The following is a 24,407-nucleotide window of genomic DNA, read 5'->3' as shown; positions in this document are numbered from 1 at the left end:
GACATATTATATCTGTCGACAGGGTCAAGAGGAACGACCGGCAATAAAGCAGAAACAATGTGTAAATTGTATTAAACGATGTCTGTCATCTCCTCTAAATTTGATAATAAATCTGAGGGAGTGAGTAACTTTCTATATTTATCTCTTAAACAGCTCTAGGGTGCTCCCTACTTTCATTTTTATCCCATTACGTGTGCGATAATTTTAGTCACAGATTGAAATTAATGCCGCGGAAAAGCTGTGCGTATGGAAAGAGGTAGAAGGATATACGGAAACCATGGATTTAGTCGGCAGTCGGTTCTCTCTCTTACTTACCATTGAGATACTAACTCTGACTGTGTATGTTTTCTGCATCCTACTGAACGTGTAAGTAGCAACAAACTAAAATACTGTCTCGTGACATCATGCATCTATGGTTTGAATTTTTTCGTTCAACATTTAAACTTTCACACCCGATTCACCATATTTTAGGATATGTGGTTCCAAGTTTTCACAACGTGATACTATTTTCTCTGCGGTGGTTTTTGTGGTGTGCTGCGTCATTCTTGTTGCCACTGTGGTGCTTGCTTGCAGAGCGCGTACAACTACCAGAATTACACAGGTAAAACTGCCCTCTTGATTGATTTATTTCTACCTTGAAATATTTGAAATATTTCCCGAAATATCTGGTATTTCATTCCTAAACTATTTGTCTAAAGCATGTTCTAAAGATATTTTTGGAATCTTGCAAAGCAAGTTTTAAAGCTTAATCATGGCATGAAAATAGAACACAGGATTGCTTTTTTTTCCTCGAGAAGATAACGTTTTGTCATTGTGTGGGAGGTTGATAATTTTTTTTCCATAGAGTCTTGTTATGTAATGGTCTATAAAGCGAAGATTGACATCCAGTTTGCAGAAAAATATTGATTATATAAAACATGGCCGAAGGAAATTCTCAGTCTAGGAAACGCAACCACAGCTCTCATCACGCAATTAATTGACCATTTCTCTCTATGAAAGTTATAAATAAAGGTAATAGAAACTGAATCATTAAACATACTCGAACTAATGCAATTTTGAGAGTGTGAAGAGTTTTTATGTATGCATTGCCTGAACGACACATTATACTTTTTATCGTCGACTTTGGGATGGCGGATGTGACGCACTACTCGTGATTTGGTCTGCTCATCTGGTATCCATGATAACAATATTTTACCTGTAAAAAATATTTTTGAGAGTGGTAAATTCAAAGCTGATTTCGAAGGAAACATAAATTCTTGTTAACTATTATAGTATCGTATGAAGGAGGCTAGATGGCCAACAATTTATCAATCAGATCCTCATTTAAATTTGATATATGATATTTTTTGCCATTAAAATTGGTCATTAAAATTTGATATATGATATTTTTAGCCATAAACTGTCAATTATTAAGGAAAAATTTCAAATATTTTGCTTTAAATTTGAGTGTTTTCCTGTATCTTTATAATAAAGAGCTCTTCTTTTAAGGAAATTAATATAGTCTAAAAATGACCTCGACTTCCGAACCGTCTTAAGAACTTAAGTCTGTGTTACGTTATGTAAGGCACGATCCTCTACTTGTCTCGCACTCGCAATCTAACAGTGGACCAACTCTTTAACATGAATAAATGAGTGTCCAGGGAAACTTTACCCAGGAGCACAGGTACCCTGGAGATCTTTTACCGCGCTAAATGGATTCGATTTCTTATGGGGGTATCATATATCATATAACTTTTATGTCTCCTTTTTTGAAATTCATGTCCAATTATGATTGGCTCCATCACACTTTCGTTAAGGAAATCCCACCAATCGCGGTCATGCTTGCGCATGCATCGATAATCAATTGTTCGTTTTCAGATTATGATCTGCGCCTTCATGTCTTCAGATCAAAAGTCTAATTAAGGTCTTCCGTTGGAAACGGAAGACCTTATTGTTTTTGCTTTGTTTCTTTTCCTCTATTATTATTATTATTATTATTTTTTTTTTCTGTCACGTTTTCTCAAAAACGCTTCAGCCGATTTTCGTGAAACTTTCAGATCTTATTCATGACAAAATTTGTAAGAAAATTACACGAGATTTTTTTGGTCGTCACTTCCGGTACTGAGATATTAAAGATTTTATGTTTTTGCTTGTTCACAATTTTTCTCAAAAAGTATTCAAGATAGGACTTTGAAATTTTCAGAGAAGGTAGAGAGTGAACGGCCGCAGTGCCCTTCGCATATCCGAACGTCAGCCGTCACTTCCGGTCGTCACCGGAAGGAAATGAAAAACCTTAATTTTTTAATTTTTTGGATTTGAATTTTTTTTAGTTTTTCATTCGATAGAGACGCTCTCAAAACTTCAGAATATGAAATTCGTTTTAAAATCAATCCATGCATTCTTGAGATTTTGGACTCCAAAGTTCTGAAGCGAGGGTCCGCGTAGCTCAGTCGTTAGAGTGGTGGACTTGTGCCCAGGCGACCCGGGTTCAGTCCCTGAGTGCCGAATCTTTTTTCTCTCTCATTTGTGTTTTGATTAATGGGTTTATCTTTAAAATGATGGATTTGAATGTTTGCCGAACGTTATATTTTTGTCATAAATAAAAAAAGATAGCGGCTTTTTTTAGTACAAATATAGAGCTCTTTTCTGTCAGCAGCTCTCTAAATCACGTCGCTCGTCGCATCGCCGACATAAAAGACATGCCGCCGAAGTGCCCCTGCAGTTCGACAGCATTAGAGTTCGCTGGGTCGCTTTGCCGGCATCAAAGAAATGCCGCCATCTCTATGACTGTATGCACACAACATTTAGCAATGCGCCCACGTTATTCTACTCGGCTTAAAAAGGAGGACTGTTTAATTCCATATATAGATACACACATGCATGTATACATGCGTTTATTGACAAAGGTTGCTTATATATTGATTTCCTGAACATTATAAAACGCTATGTAATCAATCTCTCTTTCTCTCTCTCTCTCTCTCTCTCTCTCTCTCTCTCTCTCTCAAGTACAAATGTTTTAGCATTTGAATAAGAACTAGTACAGGTAACGTGGAGTAAATTGGATAGAAGCTAAATGTACATTGGCGTCCAAAAATTATACATATTTTATATCAAGATAATGTCTATGGATTCAAATAATTTGAAATTCATTGTTAAATAATTGTCTTCTTACTGATTGGAAGTCAACGCTAAAAAGTCATTTTTATTACAGATGGTGTACTTTTTCCTTTTTTGTGCATGTTTATATACTGATACAAATCTGTTGCCTGTCGGGATTAAGAAAAGCCTCCGAAGAACAATTAAGACAAAATTCCTTAAATTAAACGATGCTTATTGCCTATACCTGGAAATTAAATTTACACAGTACACGCACCGACCCCCCCCCCCCCCCGCCCTTTCCTATTCACAAAATCGTTTAGTTTTCATGGCCTGATTTTACTGGATCTGTCATTTTGAACCTTTATTTTCAACCTAGTTCAAGTCTAGATTACTGTACTAATGACCTGACCTATTCGTTCATTTTTAAGAGAGATATGAATTTTTGGGCATTCGAGTTTCGATTGGCGCGCTTGACATGTACTGTAGAAAAAAATTCTAACTCCCGAGCCCCTTACTCAATCCTAATGAAATTTTGTGTAAATGTACCTCGGACCCTATTCTTATTGTCTGTGAAATATGCAGCGGATTGAACAATTAAGAAGAAATTCCTGAGATCAAACGGCGAGTATAGCCTGTACGGGGACTTAAAATTTACACAGTACAAGTGATGTAAGCAGCCGCGTAATATTTCTGTTGCATGTATATTTCTTGTTTTCCGTTTAGTCTGTATCTACGATAGCGTGTGAACTACTTATGAATGTTAGAACTGTGGAAATTACTGTCATCAAATTTTTACCGAATAAATTTACGTGTTACTGATTTCGTTATTTCTACATTTATAAAGATTTTATCAATCCTGCTGAAATAAAACAGTCAAACATAATAGTAAGCGACACGAAAAAACATTCTCAACACTGAAATACATGGGTAAAATGCATCAGTCATTGTTTTAGGACTTCCCCTAATTGTTGTTAACCGAATCCGAGATCCACACCTCAAAATTTTATTTTCGATTTATTTAAGACGAAAATCAAGCTCGGGTCTTTTCACCCTTCCCCCCTTCCAGACACAAACACCAATCAATATTTCAAATGACCTCGCACTGTTACCAAACCTGAATAGTCAGACATCATACACGTTGTTTTTCATCTCATACAAAAACTAAGCTCCTCTCCCGGGCGGAAACTCCCAAAATTCAAAGACAAATTCGGAAATTATTTCGCGTCAGCCATGTTTTGAGACAACTGCAAAGGCTGTGTGTTCTAATCTCGCCGGAGCCAAGATTTGTTCTTTCTCTCTATTTTTTCTCTCCTTTTTGTCTAATTTTCTAACTAAAATATTCAGCATAAAAGGGTGTTTGACTGTAGTACAAGTTGAAAAACACTCTTTAATTAAGATTTAGACAAAAACAGTGTTTTATTATTAGGGTCTTCCGTCTTCAGCGGACGGAAGACCTCCTCGTTGCTCGCAACGAGATCGTGTCTAGTTTCGCTTTTCCGTTTGTAGAAATATTCTAGAACCATTTTAACAAGACCTTGGACTTTCGGTAGGACGTAACTATTTACCCGTATTTCTTAAACAAAACAAGTTAAAAATGACGCGCAAGTTTCGAAAGAAACATGTATAGGTTGCGTAGTTTAAGTCCAAAAGCCCAACAAATCTTGTTGATTTCAAAGAGTCGTGACTCAGGCCAGCAATGAAATAGACAGGCCTACGTCACATTGCTATTTGATAAAACTACCCAAAGTCCTAGCTCTTGTTAAAATGATTCTGTCTTTTGCATAACACCCCACTAACATTGTGAAGTAAAAATAGTCCGGTTTTGTTAACTTTCTGATATTGGTGATGGGAGGGGGAAAGGGTAAAAGAATATCTGAGTCCAGTTAAAAGATGAATAAAGTTTCTTTTCTTTTTAAACTAAAAGATTTTACAGGCTTTATCAAGGTTAAAGAAACCGATTTAAAATAAGTTCATATTTTTGCGCAAAAATTACTGGTATATTGAAGAGACAGTCAGACTAGCATTATGATCAAAAATCCAGAAATTTCTTGGACAGCTACAGTTCTGCATCTAATATCCGTTAATAATTCGCACATGATAGTTTTCTATTGCAGACCACGAAAGCATATAGAAAGTTACAGCAATCAAACCAGAGTCACTATGGTAATTATGATTAATATTTAATAAATCTCAAACGAAATGTGAAACATTTTTCACAGAAGCTCAATGATATTGCATAGTATTCAGCTATAGTATGTTTGGAATTTCATATACGTCAGCCAGCTTTCAGCATTCAATTCCTTGGGGTACTGCCTACGACTTCCTACCAGCTGCACCACAGCTTATGATTGCTGTACACGCTTGCAAAGATGGTAAAAACAAAGGCATGAAAAGAAATATTTTAAGAAAAGTTGGGTGTATTGGATATTACGACCATATTTTGCAGCAAGCCTTTACTAGAGAATAGTGCTTGTGCTTTGCAATGCGATCGGGACACCTGTGACGTTGGTATAGTCGATGTGTCTAAAGAAAGTGGAAAACATTGACGCATCATTTATAACTTTCCTATTTTCCTTCATACGTTCTATCCATTATCGCTAGGCTCTCAGCAGTATCACCACTATTATAAAAAAGAAAAATCACCTTGCGCCTATCTACTTAGTAATCAAGCTAGTCAATAATTGATACAATTCTCGGGGCTTATTTTTGCATATATCACTTTCTGATTTATCAAAACTGTCTGATTTTCAAATCTTTGATACTTCGGTATATCTTCAACCTTTATTGCTTTTTGAAAACCGTATGCTGTTGGATTTAAAGTTTTTTTCGCACATAAGCAGAAGCAATATGAAAAACACAATTAGCTATAACAATAAGCATTTGCATAAAGCAGCAGTGTGGCAACGCACTTTGAAAAAATTACGCACTTTAAAATTTTTTTCAAAGTGCGTTGTAACACAGCAGGCAGTCGGGAAATAGCAGTTAGTAGCTGACAGTTGGTTGCCCGAAAGTCGTTTATGGAATGCTATAAGTATGCAGATTCACATAACTCAATCTTTTCTTGTAGCTTCGGATTGTGCTATTTGCTTATCACCAAAAGACCCAACACTTTCGCCAATAGCAAAGCTGGGATGTCACCATGGTAATGTTCATACACTTGGCAAACGATTCAAGTTTGATTACAGAGTATTAAGGTCTGCTTACATGTAATTTTAATAATTTGTTATAATACTATATAGCGACATCAATGGATATGGGGATATGATACAGCGTATGTAGTAAATTTTCTTTACAATAAAAATGCAAGATGTTAGTTGTTCTGTATCGTAGTTTAAACTTTCTCAAAGAATATCGATTCAGAAAAATTATTTTCTAACAGTTACATTTAATCTTTGCAACTGTCATTTATGTCGCTTCTTCAAAGATGTCTTTTGGGGTAATATTTGACAAATTAATGCGAATGAAATTTTCGTGCTGGAGATGATATTGCAAAGTTTAGTACCGGCAAATATCAAGTAAACGTTAACGATTTTTATATTGCTCTAAATTTCATTTATTAATAAGCTGTACCGTTTTCAAGTGCATAAACTGTTTAACCTCTCCTAATTTATTTCTTTTTTTTAGTTAGAAAATATTTATTAATTTATACGTTCGATAAAATCAAAATAAGTTTTATTTGGGCAAAGTTACCGGAATATAAGAGAATAAATAAAAGACGATTACCCAAAAGATTAAATAACTCTTACAAGCAAAATAAAATAAGGCAATTAAAAAAGGCTGAAAGTGGATTAGTAGGCTGCCTCCCCCTCCCCCCACCCCCGGGCCTTCATCCTTTGTAACTACTACTATTACAAAATATATGCTGTCGACACGCTTTTGTTGGTGTGTGTTATATTGACTGTCATTTTTAAGATTATCACAGAGACTGTATTGAAGAATGCTTCAAGAAGACACGAGACCCACGCTGCCCTAAATGTCGCCGGGCTCCCTCTGATATACATGTATCCTCTCTGACGTCACAGTCGTGTCCAACTTCTCTTTCGGCACCTGTAGAGTCAAGTGTTAAAAGAGGTAATAAATGCAATAGATTGCTGGTTACAAGCAATTTATGAAGTGTTTCACTATGTTTAAGAATAATTTATCATTACCTTATTTCTACTGGCGTTGGACGGATGTGATCCTTGAAAAAAAAAAGGGGGGGGGGGTGTCTTTCAATACAGGAAGTACTTTGTCAATGTTGCTATTTTTTAATGTAATATATACTCCCTTTCATTCAAATGTGTCAGTTTGAATATTTAGGAGTTTATTTGTAAACAATCGGAAACTCCTGGTAGATTCCAACGCATGCTGTTTCAATTATTATTATAAAATTTCTGGATCAGCGGACAAAAATGTAATGGAAATGTAATGTACGCATACCTGAACAAAGTTAATTGATACTCATTGAAAACTTTGCCTATAAATGCATTCCCAGTCGGCTTGGGGTAAAATGCTGACGATGGACCCTCCATTTTGGAGGGTCCATAGTGGAGGGGGTGGAGCTTGGTGTGTCAATCTTAATTAAGAGTCCGTTTGATCTGTCATTCCAATTATGTTATCAGAAACAGAATGGGCCACAACATTGTTTTATTTATATGACTTTTAAACACAGGCACATAAAACTCCCCTCCCCCAATTCAAATTTGCTCATTATATACAATGAATATCATGAAAAAAATGGATTTCATATCTGTGTAATTGTTGAAATTAATAATGGGAAAATTAATTGGGAATCCATGGAAGAACATTTTTAAGAATAGCATTCCTAGTAAATCCAAAATTTCAAAACTATGTTCCAACATAAGTAGCTACTGTCAAATAAAAAAGGGCACCGCAAAGCGGAGCATCCCCTCGGGAAATGAAAATATTGTGCTGGGAAATGCATTATTCAGAAATAAACATGTAATTGAAGAGACCAAATATTTAACTTGTTAAAAAGCATTTGAATTAAAATATTTCGTTAATTCCTATTCCCCTGCACGCTCTATGTGTATCCATGGGGGATGGGTGCATTTACTGGTTGTACAATTGTTCCATTACTAGCGAAAACACACCACAAACCGTGATATAGTCCAAAATGAAAAATAGAAGCAAGCAGGAGATTAAGTTAACCCTAATTTAATCGAAACAAGCAGCCGTCTGAACCGTATTTCGGGCTATATATTTAACGAATTACTTGGAGAAGAACAGGTTCATATTTCAGAAGAGACTTTGACAAAAATCGTCAACATGATCAACCGGGAATTTAATGGATAATGTTCTTTTAGATCTATTAATTTATTAACATTTGTTACTCAGGGAAACAAATAAATCTCTCAACATTGAGGTGAGTTAACTTCCTGTTCCCAGTTTCACTGGACTCAGAATAATTGTTACACAAACATAGATTAATTTATGTATCCTGATAAAGTTCATTTGAAGTTGCCAAAATCATTAAATGTTAGGACCCCCCCCCCCCTTTTTTAAATTTCTAATAAACTACCCATATGTTTTTAGCTATTAGGTGCATGATGAATTGGAATGACAGATCAAACGGACTCTGAATTAAGATTGACACACCAAGCTCCACCCCTTCCACATTGGACCTTCCAAAGTGGAGGGTCCATCGTCAGCATTTTACCCCAAGCCTACCCAGTCATACCGTATATTTTCCTTATTCAAATAAAGCTATGTGTATATAGCGCAAAACCTGAGTCAGGCCTTTCACGAATGTGCTTTTAAAAATGTTTGGTTTAATGGGTGTAACCCGTAAACACATGACCCTTCACATCTTTTGCGAAACCGGATCTCACACGTGCAGTGACACATTACTGTATTGTAAAGGGGGCGGGGGGGGGGGGGGGTCCAACTCCTTTAAGGGTCATTTAAACAAAATTGAATATATCAAAAATGGTTGAAAAAGAAAAACCGAGGAAGGACACTTGGAAGTGATTATCGTAAGCAGTTGTTTGTTTTTTTAGTCATTGTACACTGTTCTTTTGCAATATTTGAAAGGAGATGGGCGTACAAGGCGTTATATATCCCCCATTGTGTGCAATAAAAAAGAACCTGGCCCCGGGGCCATAAAACTTAGACGAGCTAACTTTCGATCTCAGTCTCACTTTTCCACTATGTGTTCCTTTTGTAAAAGTGAGACTGAGATCAAAAGTTTATTTTTTAGCTTGACATTAATACATTGTTTATACTTTGAATTTCACGATGCATATCAATAACGTGCTTCCATTCTTGATCCCAAGAAATTATGCCACATGACGTTTTATATGTAATCTTAACATCTACTGTGCTAAATTTCAAATTTTTGGTATGAAATTTTTATCAAAATGAAAAGTTTTCAGTCTTTCTGATCTTTGATTCATCAAAGGGGGGTTTAGAAGCATTATGGGTAAACATTTGTGGTTTTTACAAAAACTTCAAACTTTATTTAATTGTCAAACTATCAAGGTTATTCACACTGATTGATATGTGTCAGCCTGGCTCAATGTGATAGGCGGAGGACTGTAGACAGTACCTCTCGGCATAGAGGATGTTCGAATCACTGATGGTGTTTTATTTTTGTGCGCTTTTGCTTCCTTTTAGGTAAAACACTATTTTTTCATTTTTATATTACAAAATTAGTTTGGAAAATATTTAAAACCCTTCAGATAACGACAAAAAATACGAAATGTTCTTGCCCAGTCCAAATAATGTCAAATAAATAGTAGCGCTAGCCCAGTCAAAGGTTATTTGAGATCACGTAAACATAAAAATGAAACTAAAAAGAAAAGTATAAGGTATAAATGTATGTTTGTTAATGGTCAGATAATGCAGTTCTATATCATTAATGAACTGATGCACATCTTCAAATGTAAAATTTCTTTGTATAAGAGATGTACATAAGTCCCTTACATATCCTAGGTGCAAGTGATTGAACGCTCTCCTCCTTTGCGATAATTGAAATTTGCAATCTAAGAAGTTTGTTTCATATCATTGTGAAATTTTCAACTATCCGCTTGTTCTATTTTTTTGATTTACATGCACTATTGTAAAGTGTAATTCCATGTAAGTAAAAAGGTCTTATTCAATCTGTTACAGGGATCCTGATGTCAATGGAGTCAATTGTATAGCATTCGTTTATTATTTACTGCAGAACTGTGCTGATGAACAAACCCGTCATCAGAACCTGTCTCTAGGAGGAAGAAGGCTGCAGTTTAAATACTACTGGTTTTCTCCAAATTTGGCTTGTTTGCATGACCCTCTATGGTTAGAAAGACTTTGTCATTTCTTCAGTGTACACGATGACGTCATGAACTATATCGTTCAAGTGGGTTGATTTTACTTGCCAATGTGCGTTTGAGCTAAACTGTAAACGAATAAGTATAGTGTGAACTCTTACGAGATTTTCTATTTTAAAAAAAAGGCAGATTTTACCTTTTTTTCAAAAGCATGTACCGAAACCATTGCAAATGATCATATATATATTTAGGCAAATCCTGGTGCTGAGGCAAGAGTTATAAGCCTTTTTTAAAGCTCTATTATTTGTTACATTACATTTCACAGAAGGTTAAAAAGAGAATTTTTTACTACTTTTAAGCATACTAGTATTGGATAATATCTAAACCCCCAGTAAAAGAACAGTTTTGTTCTAAATTAGAGAAAATTTTAAAGTGAATTTTCTAGCTCTATACAGTTTGATATTTTCTATAGAAAGTTTGTGGTTAGAAATGTCCATATTTATTTTTTTTAGAATTGGATTTAATAAACAGTAGATATTAATAATCTAAGAATTTCAATTAAATGTGCCAGCGACTGCCAGAATTAAGCTTTGGCATCCTTATTATTATATGCGATCTGTTTGCTTTAAAGATATATTTTACATACAAGAAGGATTCGCCCTTGCAATGAATTTCGTGCAGTTTTTTTTTTTAAAGGGTAAATATTGTTGTATTCATTTATTGGTTTTTGTTGTTGAAATTATTTGATATATTTACATGTATATATTTTACGTAATAAATATATCACACAATGGGGAGTTTTATCATTTCGAGCGAGTATCGTTATATATATATATATACGAGGGTTGTTCGGAAATTATTGAGACTTTTACTCTTATTCCCTTTGGAAAAAAGATAAACCCTCGAATTTTTCACCAAAAAGTAAACCAGGATAGAGTAACTTGGTAGTCCATGACATTATTAGATCTTTTCTGGTCAGCTGACAAACTTCGTCCAGTGACCCGGACCAACCGCAAACTTATTGTAACGTCATTTTCGCTTCTCACTGATCCTATATTTTAAATACCGAACAAACAAACGGAAATTAGAATTATTCTTCATTTCTTATTATTTAGCCATCCTCGAAGTAAAATATTCACCTAGCCCCCGGCTCACTGAATATTGTACTTCTCGGGTAGCTAAATCATCGTTTTGACCTCAAAAACAGCAATAACTAGGATGGGAAGCGTCTCAGTCTATATCGATATATTCTATGCTTTATCAGATTTAAGAAAGATTTAGGTGCAGTTGCCAGATACATTACATTCGTAATTATAGTATCAACGAAAACGAGATAAGCATGGATATGATCTTTTCTGGTTTATACTTGCTTGATTACCGAAATCATACAGACTCTGTTAAATTATTATTATATTTTCTTCCAAACACTCGTAAACATTTAACAAATTTAGACCAGAGTCCAGAAAACCCAATATAGATCACCACCAATCTATGATGAAGCTCGAAAATCTCGGATGTAATTTATTTATTTTTTCAAGAAAATGTTGTGCAAAAAGAAGAGAGGCTTTAGAAATTTACATCTTCATAGGAGTACTAGTATACGATTAGATGTTTATCCTCTTACTCAAACACCCTTGGTAAGATGTTCAGGACGAGGGGTACTAGCCAACATATACACCAAGGGACATAACGTTTTCCTCATCACTCCAATTCACATAATTATATATTGTTAAAGCGATTTGAATTCAATTGGACCAACTTTTAAACTCAGAAATATGTAATAAAACTCTTCTTGTATTCACTAGTGAAACATTAGGGACAATTAAAACCAGATGTAACAAACTGGTTAAAAGATGCATTGTAATTGAAATAGTTTTACCTACATAAAATGCATGAAAACAATATTTTGAAGGATTTTCTTTTATTTTTTAATTCATTTCCATGAAGAAGCCATCATACATACTATTGAAGTATAGTTTGATCTTAAGCTAAAAGAAAAAGGTCTGATCATTTTTTAATAACAAAATGAGGTGCTCATTCATATAAAATAAAATCAAAGTTCTAGAAATACTAAATCAAATAAACTGATTTCTTGAAAAGAAGATTTTTTGGGGGGTCTTCCTGCAGAACTGGTTCACACAGAAAACTGACATTGGTTATTCACATTTTTGAAGAAAACAAAAATTCCATAAAAATACTGACATTCAAAAAAATTGGAAAAACTGTAATTAATCCATGATTCAACATAATTAAGGAATTAATCTTATTTTCTTCCACTATTACCTCAGTTGGCCAAGTTCTAATACACTTCAAAGAATTAACATGGTTATGGGACATGGAATGTAAGTTATCTTAATGAAAAATGTGCTTTTTTATAGATACGTACATGATTTCAGATTCATTGCAAACTTTTAAATGATTGGTCATAAAAAACAAGAAGTATAGCACTATGAGGCCAAGTTGTTCAGTTCTTCAAATAAAAAAACTCTGTACAGGATTATAATACAAAAAATCTCTGTGCTACAAAATAAATCATATTATATATATACAACAGGAGCAACAAAGAAGTGGATGTTATGATCATTCATTTAAAATATTTTCTTTTACTGTAAATACCCAAAGAAAACAGCATAAAAAATTCAATGCATCTTGAAAGTTCAGAAATAAAATTAACCCTGTCCATTGAAAATGACAAATCTTTCACAATTCAACCAATTTTTTTTTTCAAATATAACATTTGTATATACACACAACCAACAGTGAGTAAGAATGGGTATTAACATTTCAATGGTTGGAGTTAAGATACATGTACATCCAATATCATAGAAGCAAAATGGGTTCTAAATTCTGTGACATATTTTTTTTTTAAATTAAAAAAATTAATGATCCTTTATTTATCTAGAGTTTAACCTCCTATCATGAAAAATAGTGAAAAGAAAATAATTTGTAATGTTTCAGAAAATGCATAATGAAGATATCTTCCTCCAAATAGCACTAACAAAAAATGTTCTTGAATTATCCATCATAGGTGATGCAAACAAATACAGTATCACGCTTTACTCTGGACAATATCAATGGAAACAATAAAAACTTAACAAGCTATTATCTACTTGTAAATCTAACATCTTTCAGTAATGCACTTCGATTTGGTCACTTGGTTTCATCTACGACCAAATTTAATTCCATTCTTGTCGCCAAATTTTTCCCCATTGCCAACAGTCCATTCTGGATCGTTTGGATCTTCACTCAAATTTGATCCGTTTGAGCTGTTGGGAGATTGAGGCACACTTACATGTGTGTCCATGGCTTCACATGTTGTTGCTCCTTCAGTAACATTGGTCTCATTGTTCAGTTCCACTAATGAACTGTTTGATGAGATCTTATTCCTAGTTAAGTAGGTTGTATTTTCTTCCTCCGAAAGAGAAATATTGACTTTTAGTTCTTGCAGTTGTTCCTCGGAGAGAGGGAAAGTTCGAATGGGCCAGGGTTCTACCACTTCACCATCGTCGTAGTCCATACTCAGGTCGTCAGTGCCTACACTAACACTAGACCGCCGCAACGATGCAGAACTACTTCTACGACGAAACACTTCCTCTCGCAGAGAAGAAGCTAGGTTAGTGTGACTCCCTCCACTGGATGACAGGGTAAAACTTCGTTGACGAGAATCCTCTTCCATCTTAAGTGCACCATCACTACTTTCATTGGTAATGTTTACATCACTGGACACCATGTCTGGAGTTAAGGGTCCTGAATCATTCCTGGATCCCCGACTGCGACGACTTGGGTACTGTACGAAAGACTGGAAACGCTTCTTTTCTTGGATTTCACATTTTTCATGCATATCAGCAAAAAATTCATCTGATGTATCCTCAATCTAAAATGAAACATTTGAACTTGATGAATACAATGAACTGTTTCTAGCCTCAAATTCATAAAATACATGATTCATGTGTTTTCATCAAAAGAATCAAATCATTTGAATGAAGTACCTCTTCAGGTAACTCAGTTTTATTTTCTTCTGCTGTATTCTCTAATTCTTCAGAGGCATCTGTTACATCTCTCCATCTGTTCAGAACAAAAAAATTATATCCATTTATTAACTATCATATTTCATAATATCTATGTTCTTAAGGCCACATAAAATTAATTCTCTGGTTCTCAGGCCAAGTTTTTCAAAATTAGATGAGGGAGGGAGGCTTTTTTTTTTCTTTTTTATTGTTAAAAAAACAGATGAGGGAGGCTTTTTTTTATTTGGGAAAGAAATCAACTACCTACAACTTAAAAAAAACAAGATTTTCTTTATTCAAACAGCTGTTTTATTATTTAATAAGGATAGCTATTAAATATTTTAACAGATAAAAACACCCCAATGCATGTTTGAAAATACAGTCCAACTTTCAAAGTACAACAATGATATTTAATATTTAGATCAAATGAAAAAACATTTATTTTTTTTATAAGTGAACTATTTGTTTTCATTTTGTCTGCTTCTTTGCTCTGGAGCTTTGAACATCCTTCCGTTTTTACAAAGCTGTCGTTGTGAAACAACACAATCATGACATATAGGGTACTGTCCATCTTCTGTATCTGTGTCTTGTGTCCAACAGTGATAGCATATTGGGGGAAATACAACAGAATTGTACATGTAGTAGGGGGTCTCAATTGGAGATGCACAGGCTAAATTTGATCTCATATAAACTTTCTACAATGGGGCGCATATTGAGGGTGCTTTTTCAGGATTATTAGGTTCTAATTCCTGAAGTTCAGATCAACATGAAAACTGATAAAGTCCAATGATTTTTGTAAGCAAGGTACTTTCTTGGGCACCAAGTTTAGTAGCACTATATAACTTATAAGACTCTGGGTTTCGGACAATCTATGCAGGTTCCCATTTGTTTCATTGTTTTGCAGTCTGAGCAGATAGACTAAATTGAATTCCATGTCTGCTTGCAGTTGATTGTGCTCATTTTGATGATAAAGAAGGACAGTGTTCCTCTGTAGTATTGGTTCAAAAACCTCACTGAACTCCTTGTAGTGTCCTTCTTCTCCTTTAATAAATGACAGTCATTTAAAAATAAAGAAAAATATCAATCCACTTTACAAAACGTAAAATGACATATTTGATGTTTACTCTAAAATACCTGGCACTGGATCAGGAAAGTTGTGTAACTGGCTAGAGATATCATTATGCAATCTCGGGGCCAATCATATCCGACAGTTACTGGAACCACATTTCTTCACAGTTAACTTGAGTTAAGAAGTAAGTCCTGAATACACAGTAGATATCGTTAAACCCCGCAAGTTTATAATGGTTAAAATCGCGGCGTCCAAACTGTTCTTGTGTTTGCCAACTGACAAAGAAATGAAGGCACCAAGTATTTTTTCTGGGGAGGTCCAACTTTTCCAATCGAATTTTATCGATTTCACGCCCTCGTACAGGTTTAACAGACAACAACCATCGGAAAAACTCTCAATTATATTCCACGGTAGAATTAACCGGGTTCCATGGCGGATACAAATCGAAACAGCAGACATTTTGATTCGTTTTAAGTCCAAAATTTCCATCGACCCCATTTTTACTAGTATCGTCTATATCATTGGGAGGTTTGGATCATAAAGTTTTTACTTACGAAAATAAGCGACTTAATGATTAAGACTACACCGGAAGCTGCGTATTAGAAACGAAAGTAAAACTACATGCAAACCAAAAGCGGAAACTTTTTTTTTCCGGATAGGTCGCCGCATTATCAACTTTTTATTTTATTGAAAATGCAATAAAATTAGCAATGCGGCACCCTCAAAACGGATGCGCACGGGCCTGAGAACCGTAATTTCAATTTTATTTAGCCTAATAGTATTTTTCATAAATCTGAATTATAGGACTAGCAATTCATCATCCCCTTGAGATTAATAATATGAATTTCAAGGGTGATGACAAAGTTATCAATCTTATCAGAATAGATTTCAAAAACTATCTTTAATTTAATCTTTAAAATAAGCTTTTGAAATCTTTCTAAACACCAGTTTTTACTTAAATGCTGTTAATATTTCAGTCCTCAATTAGCAAAAATTGACATTCAGAACAAGAACAAACTAATAAATATTCCAATACTGTCTCTAAAACAAGCATGATTCTTCAATACAACATACTTAGGTGTCACTATTTCCTTATACTCTAATTTGACAACGCGTGTTGCTGATGCAATGCTGTATGGTATGACGATGTTGTCAATGTCATAGGCACTCTCTAGCCGTCGTTTCCTCATGGTGGCATCCTTCAGCTCCTTAAAACCGGACGAGGCACCACTGGAGGAGAGGAGGTTATCTCGACCACAATTTAAGTAATCTTCATCATCATAATCAGAGGCTCCTGACAATTGTCCATCTTCAAAATTGTTCTGTTTCAGTGCTGTAAAAATACAGAATGAATTTAGAGAGCTAAGCAGACATACAAGTTCTTTGCCTAAAAGAATGACATCAAATGTATAGGGATTTTTTCCATTTCTTCCTTCCACTGATTATCTCAATGTTGGACTATCTTTAAAAAAAATGTTTTCCTTCTATGAATCATGAACATGAGCATCAAATTTTGGTTTTTAGTTTAATGAAAAAAATTATATAGTTTGTACATAAGTAATTTTTCTGCACATGGAAACAAAAAAGCATTCCCTTTAACCTCAAAGTGTACACATTGAGTCATGAGACACCAAACCATTTTCTAATTAATGGCCTTGTTTAATTATTATTTTCAACATTTCTTCTTCAAACTTACATGATTTTTTTAAAATAATAAACAAGATATCATAACAAAAATTGTCAGATTTTTACCAAATGAAAGACTATCTGCCATTCTCCTCTTTCTGAGATCTGAGACTTTTCTGGTTGACTTCAAACTTGGTCTGCCTTTAGTTGGTGTCCTTTTTTCATACTTGTTACGCAGTTCTAAATAATGGAAATGGTTACGTGATAAATTCATTTATCAATTTGATTTCTGTGTTAAGTTCTTTATTCACTACAACTAAACTACATTCACAATTAGGCCACTCTTTGATAGCTTTTACACATGTAATATTTATTTGACAACTAAATATCCGACTTTAAATTGCTATAAAATTGAACACATATCCCACCTACTCAAAAAAGAATATACTTTTTGATTAAGATGTCTATGGCATTAGTACGATGTAATTTTATTCATAGCACACTTACTTGCTGATGCAAGCAAAGCTGTTGCTGCTCCCTTTGCATATTTTGTCTGCTTTCTTACTTTATCACGCACGGAGGGAACCAACAACTTCTGGCGTCTACAATTGAAAGTTTCAAGTAAATTTTGATCATTTAGATTTGTAATAATGAACAATATAAACACTAAACAATGAATTGATTTTGTTGATCATGTTATAAACAAGCATCACTCACTTTCTGTCTGATGGCAGGAGTTTTGTAGTTTTCGGTGGTGGTTTGTTTTGCCAATCTCCACTCTTTAGCAAAGCCTCAAAGTGGATAGTCAAAGGAATTTCTGTGGAAAGAAATTATAACTTCAAGCCTTTTCAGTTCTTTAATTCACCAATTTGCTAGCAAATGCAAATTTAATATTGTTTGATGTCAAAATGGGTAACCATTTACAGAAAAGTTGATATGCAAAGAAAGACAACCCAAAATGAATATCCACTGCTTTTGTATCCATCATCTTTGTATGTATGAGAAAGAAAAATCAAATTGGTTACATGAACTTTTTGTAACATAAAATATTGTTTCAATGCTGAACTTTATTAATTAGATCTTCTTACCTTCATTGAAAGACAACACTGGGTGACAGGATGGATCAAGAAGGGACACTCTCTCATTCACAGGCATGGTGTCGGCATCTACAGTCTGTGAATTGTTGTAACGGCCCCCGCACATGGGACAAGAAGAGAAAGGCGGAGAACAATGACACTTCACTGTGGACAGTCGTGCAGCTTTACGCGACACCTGATGAAGGCCAGATGTCCGCAACAACTTCCGCTTCCTGTAACTACGCACTGGGCGACAGCGAGCGGCCTGACAAGTAGCGTCCATGAGAGAGGAGGCGGGAGATTGTTCCAATGAAGAAGCATCACCCGAGGGCCCCGGTAATGCGTTTGAGTGTTCTTCTGTCACTGAGGATGGATGCCCAGAGTTCACAACACCGTTTAAGTTGTTACATTGCCCATGATCTTTTAATTTGTTCTCTGTTAATAAGTTCGACTGTATAGGTGTTAGACAGTTTCCAAGTGATTGTGTTAGTTTTGTTGCTTGGCGATTTACATTGGACATTACAGCAGCTATATTACAAGGGGATCCTGACACATTCTTTGCATCAAAGTCTGCTATTTTGGTTTCAATAGGGGATAACAATTTGCCATTTGCTCGAGCCTGCCTTAAGCGCGCACCAAGTTCTTCAAGTGAAGGAGGCTCTCCAAGAACAACGCTGCCTTTATTATGCCTAATTTGTTTGTGAATATCACTTTGTTGTCGAATTCTGTACTCCAAATCTGAGACTTGAGCCTGTAACCATGTCCAGCGGCATGCTACTGCTGCCCGTTCAGAAGCCCACTTCCACTCCGCTCTCCGATGCCTGAAAATATATGGAGCTCATAAAAAATTGATTTGTGAAAACATTCCAATGGTCCATGAACATCATATAGAGGAACAACAGTCATCAGCTACACCAATTCTTGCATTCATTTGATGTACAAATGTAATTCTAGATCTAAAGTATTAGGACACAAAAGAAAATGGTAATAGACAGGTCTTAGCTCACTATTAAAAAAAAAAAGTCAGACTTTGCTGGATAGACGGCAGTCTAATGAGGGCAAAGCTATATCCATATGGTTAGTAACTTTGTCTTCCTTGATGCTAATTTAAGTTTTTTCAAGGGTATATTCATAACAACTAACTCATCAGTTATGGATTAGAAATTTCTGTCTCCAAAATTTTTTATTAAACATTGCTTATTTTCAAGAGTTTTTAGGGTACATAATTATTTATTATCCTAATGAAGTCAAGTAAATCTCTTTCTTTTAAGCACAAAGGTTGCATTCCATTGTCTAGTCAAAATAAAACGTGTATTATAAACACAAAAGAGGCTGCTAAGTGCTAAGCATGCTCTACACACCTGTCTCTGAACTATTTGATTATATCAGATAAGAAAGTATGTATCTCCTGTGGAAAAATTAAATGCACAGGTAGACTGACAACATACAAATCAATAGTACCTAGTACATCGTACGATATGGATGTAAACATAAAATATCCACCAATTAATCAATACCACTAGACTTCTGTCAGTGGTAAGATTACAACAGGTCTTTCTTTGTATTTCTCGACATCTCAACATCTTTTACATACTACACTATACAACTGAAGGAAAGTTCATTTCTAGTAGTCTTATGCCTGATATTTTTCAGTGTAGAGAAAGGGGTTGATTTCTTAATCTTTTCTCTTTGTATTATGCAATATATGAATAATATTTCAGTTGCATGGCCTCTATGGTTAACCTCTAATATGAATGGAGCATTATTGATTTCAAGGCCTCAACATGATGAACACAGCCTATAGGTTATTACATCAGGCATTTATGTCAAGGTCCATTAAATTACTTACAAGAGGAAGGATCATCCTTCTCTCTATTAAATGAAAAATTTTCAAACCTTTTTATCTGAAATGTCTACCAACTTTTGACTTTTCCCTTGGGTTTTCCCCCCATTACTATAAATAGCATATCACAACATATTTTCCATCTGCTTCAATTTATGCATTGCCTATCAAGAATACAAAATACTCTTTTCTTTATATAATGTCCAATTTCATTATACAAATTAAAAATCAAGGATGCTATTTATAAGGCTTTTAGTCAACTTATATTTCAGGGTATGTCTCAAAACATTTCTGATAAAAAATTTCAACTTTTTGTTTATTACTACATCTGGTCCAAAATTAATACATGTAAATAACTGTATTTTATTTTGATGTAAATATCTATCTTGATGTATATCTATCTTCTTACTGAGGTCATAGCTGTAGCTTTTGTCAATGTCAAATAATGAAATGTTGTTCTGTGAGTCATTCAAAGTCATGATAGAAAACACATTTAAGACAAACAATACATATCGACTTACAAAGGTGGTGGAGGAATCTTCCTTTCTCTCTCAAACTCATCCTCCTCATCACAGCTTTCTCCCCCTGAGCTGCTCTCTGTGGCATCCGAGTCCAGCGTGTTCAGCATGTGATGCAGATTTGTTTTGAGGTGTCCAGACACTCTATTGGCCTCTTTACAGATCTGTCCATCTATAACCAACACACTTTGAGATGGTTTCTCCTCCTTAACTTTCTTTGTTTGTGTGGCTATACGTTTGCTGAGTGCAGCCTGATTTTGCGTGGACTGAATTTTCCTCACTAAATTCACTAAAGCTGCTGTGGATAAACTCTTCACATCTTCACTTTTTAAGAGTTCTGCCTTGAGTTCTGAATGTGGACCTGAAATTCCCATGGACCGGTGTGCCACAGACTGGAGATTGCGGTGTAGGAAGTTCACATAACTCCCAACTTGATTTCGAATGTGCGTTTCCAGCTGACGTCCTTGTAAACGACGCAACCTTCTCAAAAGTCTGTCTGCCCTTCTCTCAAGAACATGTTGTTTTTCACTAACCTCCTCACTTAATTCTTTCTCAGACTTAATAGGATCAATCTCGTCATTTTCGATGTCCACAAGGTGAGTGTCTGTATCTGCACCATCACATATATCATCTCGAGCAACTTCTGCTTCAGAATTCACAGCCGTTACCATATCTGTCACAGAATTAACTTTGGATGCTTGATCCTGATCTCCATTTTGAAGAGTCACTTGGTTATGATTTATCGGATCATGATCACCGTTGAGATTCGTAGTCAATGTTCTGAACTCAATGGAATTTTTCAACTCGTTTGCTGTTTTCAAACCATTCTCCTTCGGCGTTCCATTTACAAATTCCAAAGGTTGGTTCATTTTCCAATTACCAGAATTATCTTTATGGTGAACCACCCCCGCCAATCTGGGGTCCTTGATCTTGCTCCCACCCTTCTGAATAATCTTGATTTGTTTGATCTTCGAGTTGAGCCCGACAGTTTTAAAAATACTGTCCTCAATTTGTTTGAAATTTAAAACTGAATTCAGGGTAACTTTACAACTTGCTGCCTCTTTTTTCCTGGTAATGTCGTCTTTTTGCAAGCTGCTTTTCACCTCCACAAGTTTCCCTGGTGGCAGGCTCAAAGAAGGGTCCAAGACTTTTGGAAATTTTATTTTTAACTTTGTCTGGGTCACCACTGGGTCAGTGAGTGCAGGCGCCATTGCAACAAGACAGCATACTCTCAGGGAAAGTGGAGCAGACATACAATGTTACAATAATACGATTCAATACAATAGTTCTTTGAATTCACTACAAAGTTAGACTGGCGACTCGCCTGATGCAATGTCATGGGGATGGCAGAATCCTTCCTGACAAAGGCTATTCTCCAACAGTACACCCAGCATAACCTTTGCAGTTACCTTTGATGTATACCTATAAAATATCGAAACACATTTTACACATGTTGCCACATTACTATAAATATTTATTACACACGAAAACTCGTCCAGGAAATGGATTTCTTAACTGACCTACTTTTATCTCGACTCCAAACAAACACAAAACAAGCATCGATTTCAACCGTTAAATACATAACATGAGACACATGATAAAATGTATGATTTATCTGATGCATCTATAAAATGTCAACCAAGAAAAAGTTCAAATTATGCGACAAAATTGTGTTTATGATATTAAACAATCGTCAAACCACGTGATCTCCGGGCCACGTCCCTGTAAAGCGCATGTAATGTCGTCTGACTCAATTTCGCATGCTTTTCCCAGCATAAATATGCAAAAAATATACACAAAAATATAACTCAATAATACCATTAATCCTCTTCTTTTCTTAAGAGCATAAATCATGATGGATCATATCTATACGGGGAAGTTTCGCAATGTACGTTTTCGTCCGCCCGTACGCTCCAAATTCACCGTAATGGCGTACAGAGGGTTTACAGCAAAGCCATGATATTACAAATATGCGCGATTCATTATTCGGAGAACACTCTCCAATAGCTATACCCCCCTCTACCGAATATTCAACCATTGGTTGGTTCAGTAAGAGAACTTCTTCCGCCATTTGTACACAACACCCCCGTCAGAAAATTAGAATTGAAAACAACTTGTTCAACAGAGGCATTAAATGTAGCCTTTCGATTTATACCTTATACACAAAGATTAAAAGGAATATGTTTTGGTATATAAGCATCACCAACACAATACAACAGGGTGTTAGAATGAGTAATTGGCATCTACAGAGGGAGGTTGATAGATCAGCCTACATTATAAATAAATGACGCGCTAGAGTTTATGAGACTTTATCAAAATAGCGGCAAAAGATTTTCACAACACTTGAAACTTTAAAGAAAATGGAAAATATATTAATTATAGATATATCGAAGTAATGTACGTTATACAAACACATATAACGAAAGTGAATTTATTATCTATATTTCTGTTACGTTTACATGGTTAATCGCTTTTATATAGTCTCACTTTGCTAATTTTCAGTGTTATCTCTTTTTTGCATATGGGAGCTAGTTTATTTTGACCACAAAAACGGACTAAAAGATATAATAGAATAATGGTGAACAAGTTTCCTCCCAACTTTGAGATCCGTCTATCAGCTAAATTCATTTAACTAAGTAAGAAAAAAAAACCTTTGAGGTTGTGCGTGTAAAAAAAATGCAAACAAATTAAACTATCTCACATTTTCTTTGTTACGAACAGTACGTACGTGTAATATAATAAATGTTTAAGACAATTTGTGAATAAGTATGTACAAGGAAGGAGTTTATATCGTTGCAGTGATCAATGTAATTGGAGGTAATTAGAGCAGTTTAATTTGTACAACTCCGCCTTAATTCTTTATGATTAAACATTTATGTTTATAATATTCATGACGATTAACTAGGATATGCACGTGCACGATTATTTGTTTCCAGGTTATCAAATTTTTATTAAAACGTTTTATATTGACATAATTTTCCTTTATATACGGTTTTGTATGAAATATAAAAGTTTGCAAAAATGATTTTTGTCCTTATATATATATATTATATATTCTTTGCACATATTTTATCATTACTTGCATGCACAGCAAATACGTGCACGTTTCTAACTTAACAGCTTTTTTAAAAGTCAACATTCTTTGCTTTTGATAAAAATAATCATTATACAAATCTTTTATAATTTTCTTCAATCGTTGGGACAATTTAACAATGAGTTTATAAATAAAGTTAAAATTTCTTAGATTCACTGATGAGCTTTCAAGAAGTATATTTCTTTTGACTTGACATAAACAAAGGCTTACGACTACTAGACGCCCACACTCTGAAAATAAAATGTATACCGTGACATCCCCCCCTTCCCCATCGGGAGTTATTGAATCCGTCCCTACTCGCTTACTCAGTCATGCAAATTGGATAAATTGTGATATACATGTATGTACTTCATTTTTTTTCCATGCTTGAATCGTGGAATTTTAATTTTATTCCTTCAAATGGTTTGTCGAAATCAATAATTATAATGCGGTTTATTTTTGCTGGACAATATAACAGCTATAAAGTCTGACAAAGAGGAAGAAAAACCAGTAATGGAAGAAATTATAAAAAAAAAAAAAACCCAACAGCTTTTAATCTGTAAATTTATACTTCCATTTTGTTTTTATTTATTACGATAAAAATGTCTTATTCACAACCGCAGCCAACTAGATAAATAAATAGCCGCGATGATTACCGAGGGAGGGTTAAACGTCACCATATGCCTATGATCCGTAATTGGCCCATTCTGATGAATTGATATACATGTATATGTACATTATATCAATATATATCAAATTCTTCATCACTGCTGAGAAGGCTATATTTTACGATCTATTGCAAATAACAAAAGAATTGAGCTGACGGATTTCCCGAAAAAATAAATCACTTCTGAAAATCAAAGTTTT

General features: G+C 34.8%; 2 protein-coding genes across 3 annotated transcripts; one reads left to right on the top strand and one right to left on the bottom strand.

The window, feature by feature from the left end:
* The first annotated feature begins 193 nt into the window (after positions 1-193).
* On the top strand, positions 194-10,502 carry LOC128167556 (uncharacterized). Of its 2 annotated transcripts, none has more exons than XM_052833352.1 (6): positions 194-366; positions 472-601; positions 5,193-5,241; positions 6,146-6,220; positions 6,991-7,149; positions 10,244-10,502. In XM_052833352.1, exons 1-6 carry the CDS (start codon positions 278-280, stop codon positions 10,252-10,254), a joined length of 513 nt encoding a protein of 170 aa, XP_052689312.1. In that variant the 5' UTR covers positions 194-277; the 3' UTR covers positions 10,255-10,502. The 2 variants fall into 2 exon arrangements, with proteins under 2 accessions (XP_052689312.1, XP_052689304.1); XM_052833344.1 differs by having other exon boundaries at positions 196-366; positions 10,189-10,502.
* Positions 10,503-12,232: 1,730 nt separating this feature from the next.
* LOC128180058 (KAT8 regulatory NSL complex subunit 1-like) lies at positions 12,233-22,440 on the bottom strand. Its single transcript, XM_052847870.1, has 9 exons — positions 22,286-22,440; positions 20,471-21,889; positions 18,119-18,927; positions 17,748-17,847; positions 17,538-17,632; positions 17,157-17,270; positions 16,479-16,737; positions 14,318-14,393; positions 12,233-14,202 (listed from the first exon to the last, which is right to left on the bottom strand). Exons 2-9 carry the CDS (start codon positions 21,718-21,720, stop codon positions 13,489-13,491), a joined length of 3,417 nt encoding a protein of 1,138 aa, XP_052703830.1. The 5' UTR covers positions 21,721-21,889; positions 22,286-22,440; the 3' UTR covers positions 12,233-13,488.
* Positions 22,441-24,407: the final 1,967 nt, after the last annotated feature.

Source organism: Crassostrea angulata, chromosome 1 (assembly GCF_025612915.1).
Source record: "Crassostrea angulata isolate pt1a10 chromosome 1, ASM2561291v2, whole genome shotgun sequence".
NCBI classification, from domain to species: Eukaryota; Metazoa; Mollusca; class Bivalvia; order Ostreida; family Ostreidae; genus Magallana; species Magallana angulata.
Note: the sequence above shows the minus strand (reverse complement) of the source record. Positions and strands in the feature narration are given on the sequence as shown.